The sequence below is a fragment of the Corvus brachyrhynchos genome, unplaced genomic scaffold, assembly GCF_000691975.1.
Source record: "Corvus brachyrhynchos isolate BGI_N302 unplaced genomic scaffold, ASM69197v1 scaffold242, whole genome shotgun sequence".
Taxonomy (NCBI): domain Eukaryota; kingdom Metazoa; phylum Chordata; class Aves; order Passeriformes; family Corvidae; genus Corvus; species Corvus brachyrhynchos.
This window is the reverse complement of record NW_008236636.1, coordinates 1,037,644-1,060,397: the sequence shown is the minus strand read 5'-3', so window position 1 is coordinate 1,060,397 and position 22,754 is coordinate 1,037,644. Positions and strand designations below refer to the sequence as shown.

The window sequence follows — 22,754 nt, the reverse complement described above, 5'->3', positions numbered from 1 at the left end:
GCTCTCAGCGCGAGGTGCGGGTGTTGGAGCCTGCGGAGCGCCGCAGACGTAGGTGGAACGTTCGACTAGCGGGAGGTCTGGCCCATGATACCTCGATTTTGTGGCTTACAAATTCATACACGACAGCTGCGTTTAAAATGTCAGACTGGTTTTGTATTAAGCCCCTTTAGGTAGCTTGGCCTCTTGTCTTTTTTTTTTTTCTTCAGTTGTTTCTTATTTTGGTAAGACTTTCTAGATTCCTAAGTTGGCACACACGTTTGTGTTATACAGAGTGGTCTTTAAACAGACCTTCAATGCTCTAAAAACCTACACCTACCTTAAAAAACATTCCAAAAACCCCAGCGCTGCAACGTTAGTGTTAGTAGTGCTGTGAATGTTTATGCAGCTTCATGGAAAGCTAGACGAGGGAACCAACCTCGCTGCTCCCATAGCTATGCTAGTAAAACCACAGTTGACAGCAATTAGCAAAAAGAAGGGCTGTGATGGCAAAGCTGTCATTCGATATGCAAGTGTTCCTGAAGAAGTAATTCATACTGCAATTACCCTTTTTTCTTTTTTAAATCCAGTCTGCCTTTTACTGGTTGTTCTGACATTAAACTTTCACATCTACAGAATCAGGTCAGTAATTAGGCCAACATATAAGAATTGTCACTTACAGGACAGTTCCAAATAAATTGTGTTTAACCAGGAAATGCACACTTGAAATAATAATTTTGCAAGTGGTGAAAAAAGCAGGATTATCACAAGTATATAAGGCAGTTTCCATGAAAATCTATTAGCACTCCTTGCATTGAGGTTATGTAGGCTGATAATTTGCCATTTTGACTTCACAAAATGAAACCCTTTGTGGGACAAGACACATTGACTTGGACCTAGCAAAAGCTACAGTTTTTTGCCATTATTTGGTTTTGGTCTGGTTTGCTGGTGGAGTTTTGTTTTGGGGTTTTTTTCCCCTTCTACACCCTCCCATCCTTTCATTTTATTCCCCATGGTTTAGATCACAAAGTAAAATGTAGCATTAAAGAAAGTTGGTAATGATAAGATTTAAATGTTCTGCACTCTACCCCACTGCAGGAACAGTAAGTTAACTAGTTAAACTTAAACTGACCTCTTCACCACTATTAAAGTCTTCCAGCCTTTCTCAACCTTTTTTCCAACTATCCTCTTTCTAACCCAGGTTTTATCAGCTGAGAATGATTTCTTTCCTCAGGGAGACTACATTTAGATTCTATCCCTCTGGGTTAGTACCAAACTTTGTGTGATCTTAATTTATTCTGTGTTTTCTCATCTCCTGAATGAGAGAAAGTGTGCTGCGGTATTTTGGTATTTCTTGTACCTTGTCTTTTCAGGTTTGGATCTGTTCTGGAAGCTCCTTAAAACCCAGTGGTCAGAAACATGTTATTTTTTTTAGAAACTGAGCTGAAAGACAATTCCCAGTCCTACAGAATCCTTTTCTTGCCTTCTTTAGAGCTGCTATTCTTCCAGCAGCTCAGTATATTTTACTAATTTTGGGATGCTAGCAATAGACTGGAATCTCTAGCTGCCCACAAAATTCCTGGATTATAAATTTCCAGGTGATAGGCATAAAGCAAAGGAAGGGCTGTGATTTTAGATAGAAGGGGGGTGGCATCTCTCTTTCTACAAATTGATAGACGAGTGTTTCTCAAATTGTAGGGCTTACAAAGTTAGTTTGTTCCCTGCCATTTCTCCCCCCGAGAGTGCTTTGAGGACTCCCAAAGGCTCTTAGGAAGCAAAGTATTCCTTTACTGCAGACATGTGATTAGCTATAGTGACTGCAGTTATAAAGCTGGAAGATAATAGTTTTTATGATGATTATGTTCCCTCATTAGTGTGTATAATTTTATTTTTTAAATTATTTTAAGATTATTGTAACTCCTAATAATAAAATTGTGAGTTGGCATTGTCTTTTTAAGGTTGTGATATGTAGGAGCAATTTACTGTAATAAGTTGCTGTGCACTGTGATGACAATGATAAATGGTGCCTCAGAAAATATGTTCCAAGCATCATGTGTCAGCAGGCTGTTGCTTCAGCAGCTATGGAGGTTTTTTTTCCTCAGACACTGTGTTTAGGTAGTATATGTCCAAACAAAAATTGTGTCTAAAGAAGAACACTTTAAGATGGTAATTCCAGGCTTGTGCTGACTGCATGGTCATTGAAGGAAAAGGTGTGTAGAATTCAACGACACATGGACATACTTGGTAAACTCAGAGCATGTATGCTGCAATGCACACATTAGTTACACTGATCACATATGATTTCATAATAATTGATGTAAAACAATACATGAGCACAAGGAGCAAATATATTAGTAATATACTAGCCCACCAAAAATTGTTTTATGTCTAAAATGAGTCATTTAACTTAGTGTTAATCCTACTTTAAAATAAAACTAAGAGCCCCAACTGTGATTATGTGGGATCCTATTGGGAGCAGCTGTGTTAGCAGCAGAGCCGTCCAGGCTGCCAAGAGGCCTCTGGCCCTTGGGCTGTTGGCAGGAGGTGGTACTCTGTCACTAGAGGGGAGTGTGAGATCTGATTTGCCAGTGTGGTGTTGGGCATTCATCCGCCTACATGCAGGAAGAGAATGTAGTCCAAGGGCACAAAGATTTAATTGCAGGCTCTCTTGCTGTTGTAGAACCATTGTACCTTATGCACCCGGCATCTTTCCAACCTCTGATCCTACAAATTTTTCTCCTCCATCAAAATGGTTATGAAAATAAAATAAATATTAAACCTATAAAATAACTTGCGGAGTAGTGTTGGTTTTTTGCTTCTGTTGAAATTTTCCTGTCAAAATCCCATTAAAGTCTGTTTGCCAACAGCAGCAAGAAAATGGAGAAGAAAAGAATATCAACTAGGTGCATAACGATTTGAAATACAAGGGCAATTTGGAATACATATAATATTACTTTTAGTCTAAGAAAAATCTTGGGCTTCTGAGGGAATTGGCAGGTGTAATTGCTGAGCCATGTCTCCATCATATTTGAAAAGTCATAATAATCAGGCTGTAACTACCGTTCAGTGACTGGAGTGACGCTGACTACCTGTAACTCTCTCAGGCACTGGAGGAAAGGGATTATCACACCCAGACCCTGGGAACTGCTGACCAGTCAGCCTCACCTTTGTGCCTGACAACATCATGGATCAGGTCCCCCTGGAAGTTATGTCAAAGCATCTGAGAAGTGATTGTGTGAAGATGATTAGACAGCTAACACAGCTACAGCAAGAGCAAATCATGCCCGACTAATCTAGTGCCCTCCTATGATGGAGTGACTGCATCAGGAGACAAAGGAAAGGTAAGTGATATCATTTAACTTCTGTAAAACCTTTAATACTGTTCCTCCCAATACTTTTGCCTCTAAATTGATGTGGATTTGATGGATGGACTATTAGATGGCAAGGAATTGTATGACTGCAACCAAAGAGCTACCAGTGCTGAGTGGTATCTCCCCCACGGGTCTGTTTTGAGGCCTATAGTATTTAACATCTTTATTAATGACATAGATAGTGGGATTGATGGACCTTCAGGAAGTTTGTGGGTGACACCAAGCTGAGTGATTCAGTTGATACTGGGGAAGGGATGCCATACAGAGAATGTTGACAGGCTTGAGGAGTTGGCCTGTACAAACATCATGAATTTCAATAGTGCCAAGTACAAGGTCCTGCACCTGGCTTGAGGCAATGCCCAATATCCAAATAGACTGAGGGATGAATGGATTGAAAGCAGTGGAGAAGGTACTGGGAATGCCCATGGATGAAATCTGGACATCACCCAGCAATGTGCACTCCCAGCCCAGAAAGCCAAATGTATCCTGGGCTGCATCAAAAGTAACATGACCACTGGATCAAGCAGGGTGACTCTCCGCCTCTGCTCTGCTCTCATGAGACCCCTCCTGGAGTGCTGTGTCCAGCTCTAGGACACCCAACATAAGAAGGACATGGACCTGTTGGAGCAGGTCCAGAGGAGGGCCACAATAATGATGAGTAGGCTATTGAAGCTGGTAGATGTTTGAGATTTTTCCTTATTCAGTGTAGGGATTGTATCTGTACTGAAGGATAAATAAGAGAACTTATCTCTTATTACTGATGCCTGAAGGGAAATACGTGTGAAAGAAAACTGCATAAATCAGAACCGGCACTTTAAAACAAATAACCATCTGGATTAGAAGCAGAGAGTGACAATTACTCTACCAAAGAATTTAAAGTCATTAGAATTCGTATAAAAGTGGGTGTGTTATCCAAAGGTCTTTTTTGTTTGTTCCTTTTAATTAGATGCTTTTGTGCAACAGATACATATCTTTATAATGACTGTGGGGATTAAATCCCTAGTGTTCCTCCCTTAATACCCAAACAGCACAATAAAAACACTAACAGAGTAATATGCAGCATGTGCTGAGCTGCATGTAAGTCTGTCTTAGTATTGCCTTAAATGTCAGACTATAACTCTTGCCCTCTATAATGTATGTGCATTATTTGAATCTCAGAAAGTTTGCAGTCGCGGATTGTTTTCAGATAATTGAATGGGTTTTACTATGAAATTTTCTGGGATAATCCTATTATGGTGTTTGGTATCAGTAGCATCACTATCTGGATGAATACCCACAGGCAATTCCAAATTAAAGAACGTCTTCCTTTTTTTTTCCCTAATGTTTTAATGGATGATCAATACCAGTAAGGTTCACGTGTTGTCAGTTGGTATGTTGGTAAATATACTTTTATTTTAATGCACTTGCATCCAACTTTTCTAAAAATAAGTAAAGCAGTTTTTTTCTAAGCAGATGTGTAGCATGGTTTTTGTATGTAGCATGCCATACAGTACCTGAAATTCTGTCATGTTGCAAAATTCAATGTATTGGAATCAAATTACTTTAGCAAATTGTTTGGTAATGTGTGCTTAAAAATCAAGAACTAGCCCTGTGTCTTACCGGGTTCATGAGAACTAGAACAAGTTTGGAAGAATTTAGTACACTGTAGCAAAGGTTAGTACAAATTTATTAATCCTTCAGCACGTGCTATATAGAATGATTTAGAGCCTCTTCATTTAGTACATCTTATAACAGCATCATTCATCTACTACAATGTGGATGTTAACTGCAAGGGTGAGGGGTGAGTCAATGAAAACTGGTGAATTGTATGGAGATGCCTAGTTTGGTAAAGTAGCTGTTTAGGTATGTACTACAAGGCGACATTTCACCTAAAGGAGAATGATCCAGGGGATAAAATAAACAGGAACAAGGAATCTAAAATTAGAAATCTAACTAGAAAAATGAGCTCTTGATATCAGAGCTCACTTAAATTTTCAGGAAAAAAATGTAATTGGCCAAGTGGAATTATGTTATGCACATTTATATGTAATTTTAGCAAGCGGCCTTTTAAAAAAAAACCAACTCTTATAACTCTGGATTTTATTTATACATAATTTTTGGGGTAAGTATTCCCTGGGAGCACACTAGTAATTTCTTGGAGCACTGAAATGAGAATTATGAGTTAGACATTAATCCTGTTTCTGATTTTTCTATAATGCTCCATAAAACTAGTTTCTTTAGAGGGTACGTTTTCAACAGCAGTCTTCCAATAGTAGTAAAGGCAAAGCAAGTGCTTGAAACCAATGTCTACAAATGTCAGGTACAAAATAAGACAAATTATAACAATTGTAATTACAAAGACAAGTGAGGAAAAACTATATGCCACAATTATTGAAAAATAAGGTTCTTGAACAACTGCAGCTACAAGAGGAGGAAGAGAGTATGTAACTGTAAAAAATCACAACAGGAAATCAGTGGGCCAAGTATCTTCTGGGTCCTCCACTATGCCTTCCAGTTTAACAGGTCTTTTTATGGTGGCAAAGGAGGGAAAACATGGTGTCCAGAAAGTTGAAGAACAGCTGCACAGCCTGGTGCTATCACATGTGATCCATGATGTCAATTTTTTCTGCTAAGTGCTTTCTGAAGGGCAAGGTCTGACCCACCAGACTCCAGGTGCATAGCACAGAGCTGTGCTCTATGCATTTGTTTGGCAATGTCATAATGTAAGTCTCCCAGCTCCACACCATCCATGCATCCTCTAAAAGGATCCTTGACTCTGTATCTCATGACTGGCCCAGACATAACTTGGACGCTGATTTAGATGTGTCACTGCTCACTCCTCTGCTGCTGCTTTGTGGCATCTATTTAAGGACTGAGCCACCAGTTTATTTTACCTAGATTTTTGTTAGTATGTTTAAATGAACTAGGAGAACTGGATTCTCTTAAGTTAGCTACCCGTCCAGCAGGACAGGAGTCAGGCAAGGTGTTTCTAGGCAGCAGTGACAGCTGCTTCAGTTCAGGATAGTTGCAGAGAAGACATGAGAGAGAGACAATATTACAAATTACATCTGCGTTCATCACTGCTTTACCAGAGCAGGGCAGGGACTTGTGTCTGGACAAGGAAAGCCTTCATCTGTACTCATTTTTTTTTGCTTCTTTTTTTCTGTTGCAGTGCTGGCTGCTTGGGCAGGAAGAATTTTCCAGCATGACAGTTGGAAAACCCACAACATGACAGACTACCACAGATGCTTCCTGCTGCTACCATATAGATTTTCTCTTAAATATTACTTGTGTGGCTGATGCACAGATAAAAATGGAGTGGTAGTAGTTTCAGACTCTCTCGTTTTATTATTAAATACATTGTTCTGCTTGTGTGCCTGTATCAAGTACAAAAGCTGCCACCATAGATGAGACACTTGTCTGATTCCAAAATGAGTGGTGTTGTTACATCTTGTCGAATTATGCTTATAAAATGGTTAAAATCTAATCAATAGGCCCTATTCCACCTATGCACATATAGTGGGTCATTTTGGGGGTAGAAAGTCTAAACTGCCAATACCTTCCCCATTCCACACATTCTTTTTTTAAACTCCCTTTCCTCTCTTGCAGGAAGGCTGCATACATACATAGCTGGATGTGTGTCAGCTTGTGTCAACGCCTTCTTGCAGGGACTCTAATATTATGAAATTTTATGCTGATCTGAGCATAATGACAGGTTTTGTTTCAGAGAAGGACAACTTCTGAATGACTGAATAAGCCATGTACCATAGAGTGGAGTGAAGCAGAAGGAGGGATCTGCTTAGTATCACAAAATGCAGCCAGGAAGAATGCCCCAAATTTTCTCATTAGAACAAGTTTACGAAGAACCCCCTCAGGCTCCCAGTAGCATTCTGTTGTATCACGGAACGTTACCTGATTTTGTCATCTTGCACATTACTAATTGCAAGGCTGCAGCATACAGACACACTATATGCAGAATCTCCATCACAATCCAATTGCAATTCCACAGGGTGTTTTACAGTGACAATTAGCAATACAGGTACCATGGAGACTGGTCCCAGCTGCAGGGAGAGTCAACAGGGCCACATAGTAGATGAGATATGCAGCAAATCCCTGCAATTCCCATCCAAAGTTAAAAGGAATACCTGGGTGACACAGCTTTTGCAGGTGCAGTAGCATGAATTACCCAGGGAGCGTGGTCTGGTGGCTTCTGCCTGTTCAGAACTGACCCAGGCAGTTTTCCATCAATATGCGGTGAGGCTGCAGCCTAAAAAGTGCTTTCACACCACACAATCTTTCTGATGGAGACAAAATACTAAATTCAGGCTAAAATGATCAGAAGGAAGCCTGTTGGAGATAATAGCACTGACTTACTCTGTGCACTCTGTACATTTTTTTCCCTAATTCTTACTTAGAAATTGTTTGCTAGCTACTTTTACTCTAGTTTAAGAGAATTCATCTTTAACTAGGTTTTTGTTTTGAGGAACGTAGCCTGTTGTTAGTGTAAGCAGCTTGTTCTTGCATCCATAAAACAGACACTGTTATTTGAACTTCCCAGCTGTTGCCAGAAAAGGGTTCTACATGCTTGCTACAAGAGCTGCCTTCAAGATCACTCCTGCTGCAAGGACATTTTCCTGCCTTAGTATTTAATACGATTGTGAAACTTTATGTCTTCACCAAAAATATAGAACACTTGCAGATAGGCACATTTTACTGTGACACACCACTTAATTATGTTATCCATGTTTAATTTTGTATTTTAAATAAAAATCATTAGATTAAGTTTCTTACATCAGTTTACCTAGAACAGCTGGTGTTCTAGTTTTGTTATGCTCCCTCAAACCTTTCATCCCTTAAGTGAAATCCTAGAATGATCCATAGTAGTTATGAAATTTCGGTATTCAGATTCCCAGCACAGATCATAGTAGGTTCTTCTCCCAACCGAAACAAGAAGTAAAGGTGACTGAAATAAGTACATAGCATAAGTATGAACTGATAGAGGGCATAGTTTGTAGTGCTCCTGACGTTAGTGCCTCAACCTGAATAAATCTGCTTTAAAACACAAGCTTTTCAACTTTTATATTCATGCCTTTTGCTCCTCTTACTCCTATCCTGTTACCCTAGTTTTCTTCCCCCAAAGTTTTCAGCAACCTTCTCGTTGCTCATATATTTCATTCCACTCTCACCTTTCAAGTCCTACTTGCTTCATCTACAGTACTGTGGTGGCTCTAGACTGGGGCAGCAGGAGTCACAGAGGGAGCACTTCTGTGCTGGAGCTTTTGCTGTGCAGAGAACAGCTCCCAACACCAGCCTGCAGCAGCAATCTACCCAGAAGTGGTTCCAGTGTGGCTGACCACACTGTCACAGAAGCTGTTGAAATGGCACAATGGAGGGAACACTGCAGGAAGAGAGGAGTTGTAACCTGGGCCAGCATCACATACTACAAACCCCACTTGTGTAAAAGGCTCAGCTGCAACCCAATCGCATCCCTGCAATGTGGCAGAGCAGTTTGCTTAGAAAAGCTGCAGTTTTGTTTGAAAGCTGATGAGGCTGACTGTATAGATACTTATAAGTTGAAATTGTCTATGGTCTCTGCTGGGATAGCAAAAGAGATCCCCAACACCAGGAGATCCTCCTTGACAGGTGTCAAAGCTTGTTCAAAAGATTGGAGATGGCAGAGTATCAACAGCAATAGGCATGAACAGAAAAATAACGATTTTCGTTCTTCGAAATGGCTAATCCTTTCATTTCATAACACAAAAGCAAACCTCTTGAGCCTTATATATTTATTTATTTATAGTATATATTTATTGGGATGCTTAGTACTTAAATAAATTTTTCCATGAAGTTTCCTCTAAGGCCTGATTTCTGAGTTACAGCACAATCATCAAGCCTTACAGGACTAAAACAAGGCAAGAAAGCCACAGGAGCACTTCTGTTGTATTTGGCAACATCCCAAATGTAGTCAGTTTGGAAACAGCTATCTATGGCTTAACTGCTGGACTTGGATTGATTCCAAGTGCAATGTTTCAAATTGGGTTTATGATAGCACACATGAGTGTGTCCCAGCATTTAAGTGTCTGACAATGGTTGTCAGAGATGAAGCAGTGACTTTGGAAAACAGACACTGAGGGGTCTATTGGTTGTGCTGATTGCCTTTGGGGACAGTAATGAAGAAAACCAATGTTAAATAGTGTTCTCAAGTGGTATTTTATCAGCTCGCACTCCTCATCCAGTGATCAAAAAACCTGTAGCACTTCTTCAAGTCAAACATATAAAATGCTGATTGTGTTGATTGGTAGCAAGCTGACACTTGATCATTTAGTTGATATTCAGTCTTGGACTGTTTATGGCCCTTTTGAAAAAGACTGAAGTCAGTGAGATTTAAAGCTATAATAAATGTATTCAAATACTGACATACCTACAGAATTGGCTGGGCACCCCTGCTAGCCCAAGCTCTTTAAAAAGCAGCAGTTCAGAATACTTTTAACCTCCTGCTGTAGAGTTATCTTTTATTGAATCATTAATACTTCTGAAATGAAACATGTTTCAATATATTGAGTCTACAGATGAAAATTCAGAAAATTTCTGCACCTTTAAGGTAGAGCCATTACACAGCATATTGGAACTTAGTGTTGTAGGCACTCCCCCGTATCCTCTAAACATACTTGTGTGAAATGTGTTTTAGTTTCAAAAGCAACGTGTTATTTCTAACAAAAAGAAAGACCATGTTTCCATTTTGCTGAAACTCAGCTATTTTTTCAACAGTTAGAATGTCAAATTTCAGTTTGAATCATCTCATTACTATAACATTTGATCAGCCAGCCAGTAGTTTTACTATGCAGCCTATATGTGGACTCTTTGAAACTTTTTCCACTGCAACATTTTTAAGATCAAAATGGCAGTTTTGTAATGTCAGTCTTCCTACATTAGCATTTAAAGTTTTATAGGGAATTATGTGAGAACCAATAAAAAGAGAATCCACCCCTGATATTACACTAAGTTCTTTAAGTGTAGCAAAGTATTTCTGCAACTCAAGGCAGAAGAAGGGAGCATTTGTATGCAACATAAGAACTGATATGGCATTTCATTTAATTTCACCAATACTTTGCTCAATTAAATAGAAGCCTGTAACACCACCAGTCCATGAACTAAAATAAGAAGAAAAGTCAGCTTCTCAATCCCGTGTAAATTATAGTCTTCCATGGCTGAAAACATACGTTTCAGTGCTCTTTGTTCTTATGATCCATTAGAATAATATTGAATTCATTAACTTTATATGCCTGCAAGAGAGCCTTCTTTTTTTTTAGAAGCTGATCTTAAACACTTAAAACCAGGAAAAAATCAGGTTTTTTTAAGAGAGTCCTAAGTAGAGAGCAGGGCAATGAAACAACACAAATCTTCAAATAAACCAGAGTTTCATTTTTCTTAGAAACAGCTACAATTTTTTTTTTTATACACCTGAAAGAGTCAAATAACAGAATGAGAAACCCCCTTCTTGACAAGCAGCTGATTTCCACAGGTCTGCAGCTTTTGGAGATCATGTTAAAATCTGTGGGCTTTTCTATGAACTACAGATAGCCAGTCATTGTTCAAAAAGGTTTACTAGAGCAGAAGTGATTCAAGCTCTGCTATCACAGTAAGCATTACAGCAGGCAAATATCAGCAAGCCTTTTGGTCAGGCCAGTTTAAGATAAGAGAAGGAAAATAGTCAGTGGCTTTCTTGCTTTGCCTCAGATTTGATCATTCCAGTGACCGGTTTCTTTGTTGAATTCCATCTATGTATAGAAATAATATCCATGAGGATAATGAGAAACCCTATAGAAGTACACCTCCTGCCCAAGAATTTCAGAATCAGAGAATTACTGAGGTTGACAGGGGCTTCTGCAGGTTATCTAGTCCAAACCCCTGCTAAAAGCAGCATTGCCTACAGCAGGTTGCTCAGGGCTGTGTCTAGCTAAGTTCCGAGTGTCTCCAAGGATGAAGACTCCATAAACTCTGTGTGTTTCCTTGTGTTCAGGCAGTGTTTCATGTGCTGTCACTTGTGCCCAGCTGGGAAAATCAGAAAACTGATTTCTTATAATGGCATCAACTTAGCTATGTTCTGCTAAGACATGAAGGGCTTTCTAGACTCTTCATGTGCTAAGTAACCAGCCAAGCCATTCTGGTGTTATTTGGGCTTCAAATTCTTTTGGGCTTAAAAATTTTTAACAAAACTCATACTGTTGTTTTTCTAATTGGGAAAAAAGCTGTCCTTCTCTCTTTAATTCTTCCTTTTCCCAAAGCTAGTTCTTTCCATACATCTTGTTGAAAGAGCTCTCCTATGAGTTGCTCTGGGCTACAGCACTGAAAGATGCTACCATATAAAAAGCACTCCCAAAATTTACTGATAGTGGGTGAGATCTTGAAGAAGAAAGCAGAAGAGAAGATCAAAAGGCAAGATAGAAGTATGATAAAGGAGATAAATCCACAACTGCATGTCTTATCCCATCTGTGCTTCACTGATTCCCTAAAATCCTCCTTCGCAGACTGGAAGGGGGAAGACAGGAAGAAGATACCAAGTTGTAAATCATGTCTATATACTGCCAGATTTATTAGAACAGAGCCTAGTTGATTTGGCAAAAGGAAAGAAGCTAAGAATGACTCATCTTTTGCGGAAATTAAAATATGACCAAAGGTACCTTTTCCAGAATTTTCTTTTTATTTAAAAACACTTGTTTATTCAAGTGCTTTTTAGATGATGGTCCTCAATGAATTAAACTGTTGCACTGATCAGAATATTAATGACCAATACATGGCAAGTGATTAAAGACAGATCTTCCCATCTCTAAAGCAGTGTTGTCCAAAACCAAATCCCCATTTCTACCAAAGTATTGGTTCAGAGAATTTCCTATTTCATGCATTCTGTGCCTGACTCATGTATCCTTTGACAGATCCTATGACAAGGATCTGAATTTTGTAAATTGTTCATTTTGCAGATTCTGTCCTAAAATGCATAGCACAAACCACTATGCACTAGCTGCCAGCACCATATTCAAAATAAGCTAAGTATTTCCCCACAAACATCTGCCAAATACAGGCTTACCTTCAGGAGATCTTGCCACTACCTTAGGTCATAGCTGAACAGGTTTTGTACCCAAGAGCCATCAGAGCAAATAACTTGTGGAAAACCGAGAATGTCAAGTTAAATCCTATATTTGTAAAACTGGAATTGTCAAAGATAACAAACATATCTCCTAGGGTTTATTTGTAGAGTGGCTTTGTGGTTTTCATTGTAGCTTAAATCAAAAGCTTTGGGAGGCTTTTCACACAAAGCATTTGAACTGTACACCCTGATTCTCTACAAGAGACTGAAAGCTTTAAAACAGGAAAAGCCAGTATTCACTTGGTGCCTGAGCAGTTACCATAGAGTGAATCCAAGACCATGCCTTTGCTAAGGAGGAAGCCATAGAAAAGTTTACTGTATGATCATACTTACAGTCTTGCAGCATACTTCAGCTTCATGCCCTGCAAGAGAGGCAGCCTAGGAAAGCAGATGAAGATGTTCAGAATAGTTAGATGCTACTACCTGTGCAAGGGCTTAAAGGGATCCAGAATGCAGATTTCCATTTTAGTGAGCAGCTGCTGCTTTGGGTTTGGATTGACACTTGTCATTACACGAGAATGTGAGATGATGTTCCAGTGCTCCAGAATGTACACTTCCATCAAAAGCTATTCCAGAATTCCCAGAAATACTCCTGTTAGTTTTTTTTCCAAGCTTTAAGTCCCACTGTCTTCCGTTTGGGGCAAGTCAAGGAACCCTTTTCAAACTAATAATTGTATAGATTTTGTAGAAAACTCTACATTAGGTGCCCATAACAGAAGTAAAGAGTCACCATCCAGTGACTACCTTCTAAACGCTGTCTTTTTTCAGTTGTCTAAGCCCATCCCATCATTTTCTAAGCAAACCCGCATCTTGGAGCAAAATGGACAAGTAGTACCTGTAGAAGGCTTCTGTTTTAGACACTAAGTCACACCTCCTTGATGGATGCTGCAAACTCTTGAGGAAGGTGGTTAGGTATTTCTGTATACAGTTCAGGGGAGAAGATGGCAGAAACAGCTCTAAGGCTCTTTATTCTGGCCCAGAATTTCTCATGATATGGCCCTGAATAAGCAGGCCTAATCACTCTGGAGATAAGTTGGAGCTGGACCCTCCATGCTGGCCAGGCTCATCCAACAAAATTAAGGTACTTCAGTGAGGGCTTGAAATCTGTAACATCAGAAGAGATGCACTGCTGGGGGAGACGGTGCAGGTGGAAAAAAACAGGAGCACTTTAAAACCAAGTATTTGCATCAGAAAAGTAGTACAGACATTAAGATATTCTACTTTAATTTATGATTTATAATTTATAAATTTATGATCTGGATTGTTTTAAAGCTCTGCAGAAGCTAGAACTACTAGGAGTAAAAATCAAACTTATCAAACCTTTGGAATCACTTTCCAATACTCAGCCATACACAAGTTATCCTTCCACGAATATTACATTTGCTTGCTTACTTCAAAGCACATTGGAAAATTTGCTGTTATTCTAAGAAAGCCTCCAAGTATGTTATTTCATATTTTTTGGCTGATTGTACTTGCTACAGACCCCTGCATTTACCCACTGATTTAGCATTAAGGCATTTGTTTCCATTATTCTCTCCAGACTACTCCATGATGCAGCATTTTCCTCTTCCTGTTAAGGCCAATACAGAAGAAAAAAAATGAGTCCTCTTGTATTACCATTTTCACCCCTCCTTCAGGGCCAAGATGAGGTGCCCTAACATATACACAACTACAGTAGACATCCCACCCAGGAAACCACATTTTAAGCCAGTCCAAATAGTAGTCAATCTAGAAATGAGTTTCCGTTCAAAGTCACTCTTGCTCCACCACGTACACTATATACCATGACCTCTTGAAAGCTAATGAGAGTAAAATTGTAGTAAGAGCTATTTTATAGAACTGGCATGCATTTCAGGTTTAAATCAGTACTGTACTGACATATACAAGAATTTCAGTCCCCATACAGACTGAGATGAACAGCACTTTTATTTATTTCAGTTACAAGAAGAAAGACAAGTAAACCTTACAACCAGCAAGGCAATGAAGGCCTCATGAGCTTAGTGAAAACCATTTCATTATCTAGGCAACGTTATGATTTCTTGAGATCACAAAGAAAGCATACCCCCCTCTTAAACAACTTTTCCTTTTTTCTGTAAGGAAGTTTCCTGTAAGAACAGCACACTGATGTTAACAGAATCAAGAGGGACCACCGATGTACAAAGCCTACATTCACCCTCCCACCCCCCACAAAAGGCTTAAGTGTAGATTTTATTCCAAAAAAGATAACATGCAGTCATGATCACACCTAGAGAAGAGGGGAAAATTAAAGTCTGTTCTGAAATGAAGTCAAATTATTACTTATTAATGAAGTTAAATGAAGATACTTTTTCACATGGCAGTGTATTTCACAGGTAAAGAAAACTCCCCTTATTTTAAGCCAATGCTCATCTGACTTTTGTAGTAAAGAGAAAATAGCTTACATAAAAATCGACCCCCCTACCAAGCGCTCTAGATAAGAACTATGATGTAAGAAAAGTGCTAGAAACATGTGGGAGAAATTACTATACAAAGTGTCAAGTGCAACCCCCCACCCTCGACCCCCTTGCCTAGAATTCAGTGTATTTACTGAAGTACAATAGAAAAGATGGAATTCTGGAGTGGTTGACAGTGGGATACAGTGCTACAGGTTGAACAATATCCACTAAAGGACAACCCCAAGCATGCATGTATCCCACCACAAAAGAAAGATGTGCTTGAGCTTCCCAACCTGCTCATTTCTGCAGTTTGCTCTAGTATCATCTCCTTCCTCATTACCAACTTAATCCTTGCAGTCCTTTGAAGGGACCACTTTAAAAATGTCCATAATTCCGGATTACTTGACAAAAAGATTCACTTGCTATTTTAAAGAGTACAGAGCTGGAAAAAGAAGATCTTACAACTCATGTCTTCTCTTGCTCTTTTAAGTAGTATTGTACCTAGAAAACATGAGGAAGTACCAGACCAAGTACTGTTTCATTGTCCTTCGCTGTTTGAGCAATACAGCAGAGGCAGACCATAACTTCTTCAGTCCATCTCTAGTCGGTCAGTTCTGGTGCATTTCACCTGTGCTTTATGTCAGTTCTCAGTCTCCCTCACTTAAGCAATCAGGGAGACATTTATTACACAGTACTCACAGTAAGTCTCAGAATTACAGGCAGACCTATTAATTCCCCAGGAGTATCCTTTTGGCTCAGTGAAGGCTTTTGAGAACCTTAACTTACATTCATTCTGGAGGCAGCCACCATGATTCCATTTATGCAAAGAGCTATTTGGAGTGGGGCTGTTACCATCTTGAAATTGCAGTTTAAAGGTAACCGGTAACACAAGAGTACTTTCTGTATTTCCAGTGAAGCAGCTGAGAAAAAAAAAATCTGTAAGAAACCATTGCTGCAATTTTATTTTAACAAAAGGGCAGATTTATTCATGTTTACAAACAAGTTTCAAAAACAAAAAGGAGAACACATATGCTACCCACTAACAACCTTTCAAAATGCCAACAGCCCTCATGCTGCATGAAGGATTCTATAGATTAGAAAAAAATCACAGTTCCACTCACAGTTCACCAAGACAGCACTAAACTAACATGATTAGACAAAAACAAAGGACTAAGATTCTGATGTATTTTGATTTAATCCATTTTGCCCGAGATAACAGAAATATTTCAAGCAAGTTCCATCACGTATCGATGTCCTGCATTAAACAATCCTACTAAGTTCTGAACAAAAGTTATTCATTAAGTTTCTCAAAATTTTTAAAAATTAAACAGTTGTTTCAAAACCATTAAGTAGTAAATGTGTTTAAGAAACTAATTAGGACAGAGGCCATAACTTCATTAGAACACCACTGCTCATGTTTTTACAAAGCATTAGTGTTATCTATTTGGCTATTAGTAGTAGCAATTTATCTACAATATTTAACAAGGTAAATTGCAGGCAAAATTTAGTACAGTTTCAATAGAAACACCCTTTTCCTGAAAATACAGCAGTATTTGAAGGACTAGTTTTTTTGGTTTTTTTGTTTTTGTTTTTTTCTTCTCTGCATCATTTATAAGGAAGCTTCCCATCTATGAACAGGAACAAAAAAGTATCTACAAACCTTGTAAACAGATCTGTATCATTTATAAACATAAATAATCCAAATTATTAACAGCCAACAGCAGAAATTAAAGTATCAATTCAATGATCCAGGGCCTCCTTGCCCTTCCCAGCTTTCCCCTCAGAAAAGGATCATGATAAACTAAAGCTCTGCTAACACACTGTTCAGGACCATTCTTAGTACAAGAGATGATCCACAGGTCACTTATGCTGAGTTACTGTTTATCTGTCAGAGTTCATTATTACTCCCACCCCCAGAAAAGCACCCTCCAGTCTGGCAGAAAGCTTTTTTTAAAAAAATAAATCTACATTCGTACAAGTGTTTCTTCTGTTGAAGTCCAAGACAAGAATATCATCTTGTCCATCATAATGTGTGAAGAGACCCAGTTTCAATTTCTTTACAATGCAGCTAGTGTGTTAACATTCAGCTTACAATCAGAGTGATGTTTCCAAACTATGTAGTGGGCTCCCTGGGGATGAAGAGGTAGCAGACTTGTTCTTGTCTGTTGTAAGGTGAATTCCACTGTCAACCGCATTGTTATTTCTATTGGGAGAGGGAGGGGGACTAGAGTTGCGTTTTGTTGGAGCATCATCTTCAGCATCAGTATCATCAATAAGGGGAATATGAGGCTCGGAGTCTTCTATTCTAAACTCAGGATGCGTCATAAAATTGTGAATTGAACTTCGCGTCTCAGGTTTCTCTAGCCCCTCGTACAAGGAGCTACGAAATGCATTCACCACTCGGATCTGTAAACAAAGAAAAAATGTTGTTAAAATGCTGCAGATTTACTGATAATGGCATGGTTCTTATGAGTTTGAATCCACAAACAGCTAGACATGAGTGAATCAAATTTGTATGATGCAGTGGAACTTGCAATAAACTGTAAAAAATGAAGAGCATTTCAGTAGAGCACTGCCAGTACACAGTAGGAATAAAAATTGTGAAAGTACTGCAAAAAGCTGAAGGGCCCTAAAAATTCAGACATGGCACTAGAATTGTTTAATTATGTAACATGGGCTAAGCATTTTTCAGAAGTAAGGCCAACAAATATTTACTTATTCACAAATTAAATATATCTCAATGAGTGATTTTTATTGAATATTTGTGTGAGATTGGAGGGAGGGAAGGAGGGGAGAGGCTGAAAATAAGTTAGGGGATAAAAGGGTCACTAATTCTCATGCTAGGAATTAGGATGTCAACTGACTATGAAAAAGCCAAGCAAGTTGTAAGCCAATGTCACAATGAACGAACATTTACAAAGTCATGCAAAAAAAGGATACCGCTGTAACAGCTGTAAATATTCGAGTATATAGCCATTTACCATGCTAGAGAAAGCTCCTTAGTGAATGTGCTTTGGAAACTTAAGACCAGAACTAGGAAATTGAATACTGTATTGTACAGTTTAGTAGCCAGGACAGGTTGTAACTTTGAAGAGAGTACTTAAGTAGCGCCAAGTATGAGAAAAGCAGGATGATCAGCCTTTGCGCGAGTCTTCAATTCACATTGAATTCATGGACAAAATTCCCAGGCTGAGGACTGTTTTGTGTCTTTTTGTTGTTAAATATTTTTTGAATAAGAAAGCTAAGCTAACAGAATTCATAAATAAAACTTTCATAGTTAAATTAGATCGAAAAAAATTACAGCTTTGTTTTGCAAATTGTGCTTGTCCAGGCTGACTTGAATTTAAGCCTTCCAAACTATTATTTGAATGATGAAACCAGCTGCCCACACCCCCCCTCTCCCATACCCCATGTTTCCCTGACCAACTAGAGAAATTCAGGATTCATTCTTGAACTGATAAAACAAGTAAGGTGAGGCAGAAGTCATTGACCCATTTGTCCAACACTTTTCCAGAGATAGTTTCCCCCTACTGTTGACTCCCTGCTCAATTCTCAACATCCCTACCCTGAGCATGTCTCCAACAAAGCAGTGTGAAATAGTGTTAAATAGTAAGCAGCAGAGGAATTCTGTAGTAAACAAGAACTTGCTGTTACAAACAGCTAGTCAAATTTAAAGCTTTTTTTAGTGCATCCAAGATTACTTGTTTCAAACTGAGAAATACATCATGACTAGTGCTCCCGGAGTTCCCTGACAGAAAAAATAAAGTGACTTCCAGGTAAAGGAATGAAGCTGGAAGGTCAGCAGATCAAAAGCAGAGACTTCAAAACAGCTAAGATACACCAGGGAAGTTAACTGTAAACAGAGAAGGGCTTCCCAAAAGCAATGTGTTAAATCAAATTGGTTAAATAGAACCACCACACATGATAAAGTCTTATGTCCTGACTGTGTTCTTTGACCTCTAGAAATAGCACTGTTTTCCCACCTCTGTTCCCTCAGACTACTTGCACAAAGAATTTTACTCCAAAGCTATAATGTCCCCATTTTAATACTACAGGTACATGCTGAGCCCAATTAACCGTGGAGGCAAGCGAAGAGGGCACAGGGGATAAGGGGACACAGGGATGGGGCACGCACTCAAGGGGAAGGATGTAACTACCAGTAAGGGGAGGACAAGAAACAGAGTGAATGTGCTGGAGAAAAGATTACAACAGCAGCTAGTGCTTTACTGCTCATCACATGAAAAAACTGAGCACGCTGTCAAGGCATTGGCGAGTTCTATGAGGTTTAAATAAGTCCAGCCAGCTGCCTAAACTGTCTTGGCACTTACCAAGAAAATTAGCAGTGACAATGCCAGACTGAAAGTTCGCAGTGACTTTATTTGGCATGTTGCATCCCACTGTGCCATTTATGTGGCAAAATGAAATATGAATGTCTCATGGGACTGGTTTTTCATTGCCTACAGATGAGAATTTAGAACATCAGCAGCAATGAAAAACAATTCTGGCTTAAGAGGACAGCTGTAATTATCATGGACTATAAGCATACCCACAATAAAGGCTTGGTTCCCATGCAGAATGCATACCACACAAGTGGACTAGACACTCCAGCAAGACCAGGACCCTCAGAGTCCAACCACAAAGGCAGAAATCAAACTTACAGCACTTTAAATGGGAAAATCTAGTGTTTTGAAAGCTCTATTTTCAACCACTCAAGATAATTAAACTAGAGGGATAACTATAAATAAATCATGTAACTGAGGTGCAAACAAGACAATTTGTTAAGCGTAATTCATACTGTCATCAGGCCTTCCTCATATTAATACCAGAATAGCAAGGAATGCAGTTGGCACTCCAAATCCTCCTAAACAGATGGCTGCTTAAGAGTTGCAACCTTACTTCATAGGAACTATTTTCCAACAAACAGCTCCAAAAAAGAGACAATAACACATCTGCTTCCCATTAATCCATATTAGTTCTCAAAAGTTGCTCTTCTGGAGGGTGCAGCAGAAGGCTGTAATAGTGAGGATAAAAAAACTAGTTCTCTGCTATGGTAGCTCTGTATCTGCATTGGTCATTTGATGCAATGAGATGCTGCAGTGCCCGGTAGGTTCTGCTCAAATAGCAGCATGGAATGACATTGCTCTCTAGAGAATTCTGAATGTCTAATTAATGTTCTGGAGTGTAGTTAGGGATACAGGTTACTAATTAGCATTTTAACTAGGAGATGCAATCCTGTGCATCCTTAAGTGTTAAATCTATTTTTCATTTTGTGTTCTTGAGGTATGCAAATTTGTGAGCTGAGCTTCTCAGTACTACTGCAAGGTAGGGAAATACCTGTCTCACCAATGGAACAAATACAGAGGTAAATACTTATGCAAGCTCACACATGAATTCTGACCAAGCCCAAAAATAAAAAACAAATTAAAAAAATAAAATCTGAAGAGACCATTTCACTTAAGACAGCTCCTGAAATTAAGGGTCTTCATCCATCTGGTAATCTGAAAGTTTAAGCAGGGAGGGGAAGGGGGAGCAGCAGCCCTCTCAGAGTTATTTTTAAAAACCTAGGAACTCCCTAGGAAGTTAGAGAAGAAAGTTAAACATGTATTAAGATGGAAAACTCTGAACAAAGATATTGGCTATCAGTATTCAACTACAACTACTATGCATCTTCTGGTTCCATAGTTTAGGCCTACATCCAAGAGTAAATAAATCTCTAGCCTCTACAGAGAGGAAGGCTGAAACTGAAATGCCACTTAGAGCACAATATAGAGAGGGTAGAATTGAGGTGAGGCAAACTTCTCTTTCACTGACGGCTTATGAACTGCTCCCAGAAGAACCTAGAGAGGAAAAAGAACCCTTCAGATTCGAATGAAAGTTTCACCATTTATTGCTTAAAGCTTTTTTCCTTTTCATATTAGCTAATTCATATTTCTTCTGACTTGTATGCATTTTAGAAGCCTTGTTTCACCACCCGAATCCTGATGTTGAAAAAGTCGTTATTCAGTAAATAGGGTCCAAGGAAAGCAGAGATTCTTAAAGTTCCTTACAGGCTACAAAGAAAATGCATTTAGTGCTCAGTGTTCTACCTACATTCATATTTTCAACATACCATTTGCTTTCAAATCAGCTTGCTTACTTAAGTATTGTTTGTGCTGAAGTGCAAGAGATCTATTTTTGTTGACCTGGGTCCATGATTTTGCAGTTAATTCACTTATTCAATGCAAGTCACCCTAAGAGGCATATACTCGAAAATTTACAACAGTTTTCCCATTTTATCTTAATAGTCCCTCTGTACACAAATGGATGAAGGCACAGGATGTGCAGGCTCACAGCTTTCGCATTAAAGTCTTTTGTTGAAACTGTTCCACCTGTTCTCAGCCCTCTAAGAAAAAAAAGTCTTGAGGACTCCACTTTGTGGAAGAGCTCTATAAAAGCCTGAACGATGATTTTAAGTACTAAGGAGAAAATGAGAAACGTTAGGTACGTGAATTAGGAAATGTTAATTTCATGCACTTTAGGAACACACACTCACACCCCACAGTAGTAGAAGCAGTAGTAGAGGAAAACACTACATGTGTAGGGGTAGAAATATTTGTTACATCATGGTGCTGGCTGGCGATGGAGGGTTGCCGCCTTAGAGCCCCCTGAATGGTACTTCCACTCTGGAAAGCATTCACTACATCCATCTGCAAGGAATCAGAGATTGTGACAGCTTGCTCAGCAAGAGAGAGAGAGAACAAGAGAAAGGACCATCCCATCTATAACACACAAAAAGTAAAGAAAAAAGGCACTTTTTAAAAACAGAGCAGATACACAGGCAAGAGTCGCATTTAAAGCTGAAGAAAACAGAGGACCCTGAGGGATTACACATCCATCCATACCCCCTTTTGACAGGCTCAGTCACACCAGTTAGAATGGCCACCTTAGTCAGAAATGGAGAGATTTCCCTCATAACACCCACTGCATCCTACCTTTTTGAAGGCCATACCTGAGTTTGTATCCTGTTTAGGCCCCTAAACCACAAGATCTGACCACGACGCAATTCTCTCTCAGCATGATCAATCTCCTCTACATCTTCTGCTAGTTCTTCTTCAGGAATCTCTTCCTTTTGTGTTCCATGACCAGCTTCTTTAAGGAATTTCAGACGGCTGGTTGGAATTGTTGAAATCAACTAACAGTGAATGAAATATATAAATCAGGATTATTCTTTTTTTAGCAATAAAAAAAAGGGTAATACCAGTCTTAAGGCTTAACATGATATCCTGCATACAATTAGCAAAGTTGAAAAAACTAATTACATAGACAGGATGAGTGTATCAATGTAAAACAATCACTCCAGCTGAATAGCTGTGAATATACTTACTACCTCAACCAAGGTGTGAAATTAAACTTGGGCTACAAAACAACCTTGCCAGGGACAAAGAATTCCACATTAACATTACTTGAAAATGCCAGGAAGGAGAAGTACTGAAGCTACAAAAGCCATCAGTCCTGTAGATTATACTTGTATCTAGAGCTTTTAGAGTTTCATCAGTTTGATGATCATGATGTGTCACCTCACATGGGGCCTCCATCACCTAAAGTAACCACAATTAATTCAGAAATACAGAAGAGACATTCATTTATTTTTGACCTGCAAGATAATCAATCTATTTGCAAGGTGAGTGATGTTTCCAAAATTGTATGCATCTCAAGCTGTTACTTTGCTACTTGATGTCTAGCAGTTTATGTATGTTAAATTAAACAATAGCTACATGTGGTTAAGGGGGGGGTCATCTTTTAATACATTATATCTAGGAGATCCAGATCAATTCCAAGACTGCTTTGCTTGATCATCACAAACCTAGACGACCATTTCTGCAGCTGAGA

At 39.0% G+C, this 22,754-nt stretch overlaps 1 protein-coding gene across 6 annotated transcripts in view; it reads right to left on the bottom strand.

The window, feature by feature from the left end:
- Positions 1 to 14,379: 14,379 nt before the first annotated feature.
- The window catches only part of ATP2B1 (ATPase plasma membrane Ca2+ transporting 1), a 35,104-nt gene continuing 26,729 nt past the window's right edge, over positions 14,380 to 22,754 (bottom strand). Inside the window, exons 19-21 of one of the 6 annotated variants that reach the window (XM_017726676.1) lie at positions 21,874 to 22,056; positions 21,418 to 21,643; positions 14,380 to 17,291 (exon numbers count right to left, since the gene is read on the bottom strand). In XM_017726676.1, the coding sequence (XP_017582165.1) occupies positions 17,266 to 17,291; positions 21,418 to 21,643; positions 21,874 to 22,056 (435 nt within the window). In that variant the 3' untranslated portion in view covers positions 14,380 to 17,265. The remainder of the gene's footprint in view (positions 17,292 to 21,417; positions 21,644 to 21,873; positions 22,057 to 22,754) is intronic. The other 5 variants (XM_017726674.1, XM_008644329.1, XM_008644335.2 and 2 more) reach the window with 5 other exon arrangements.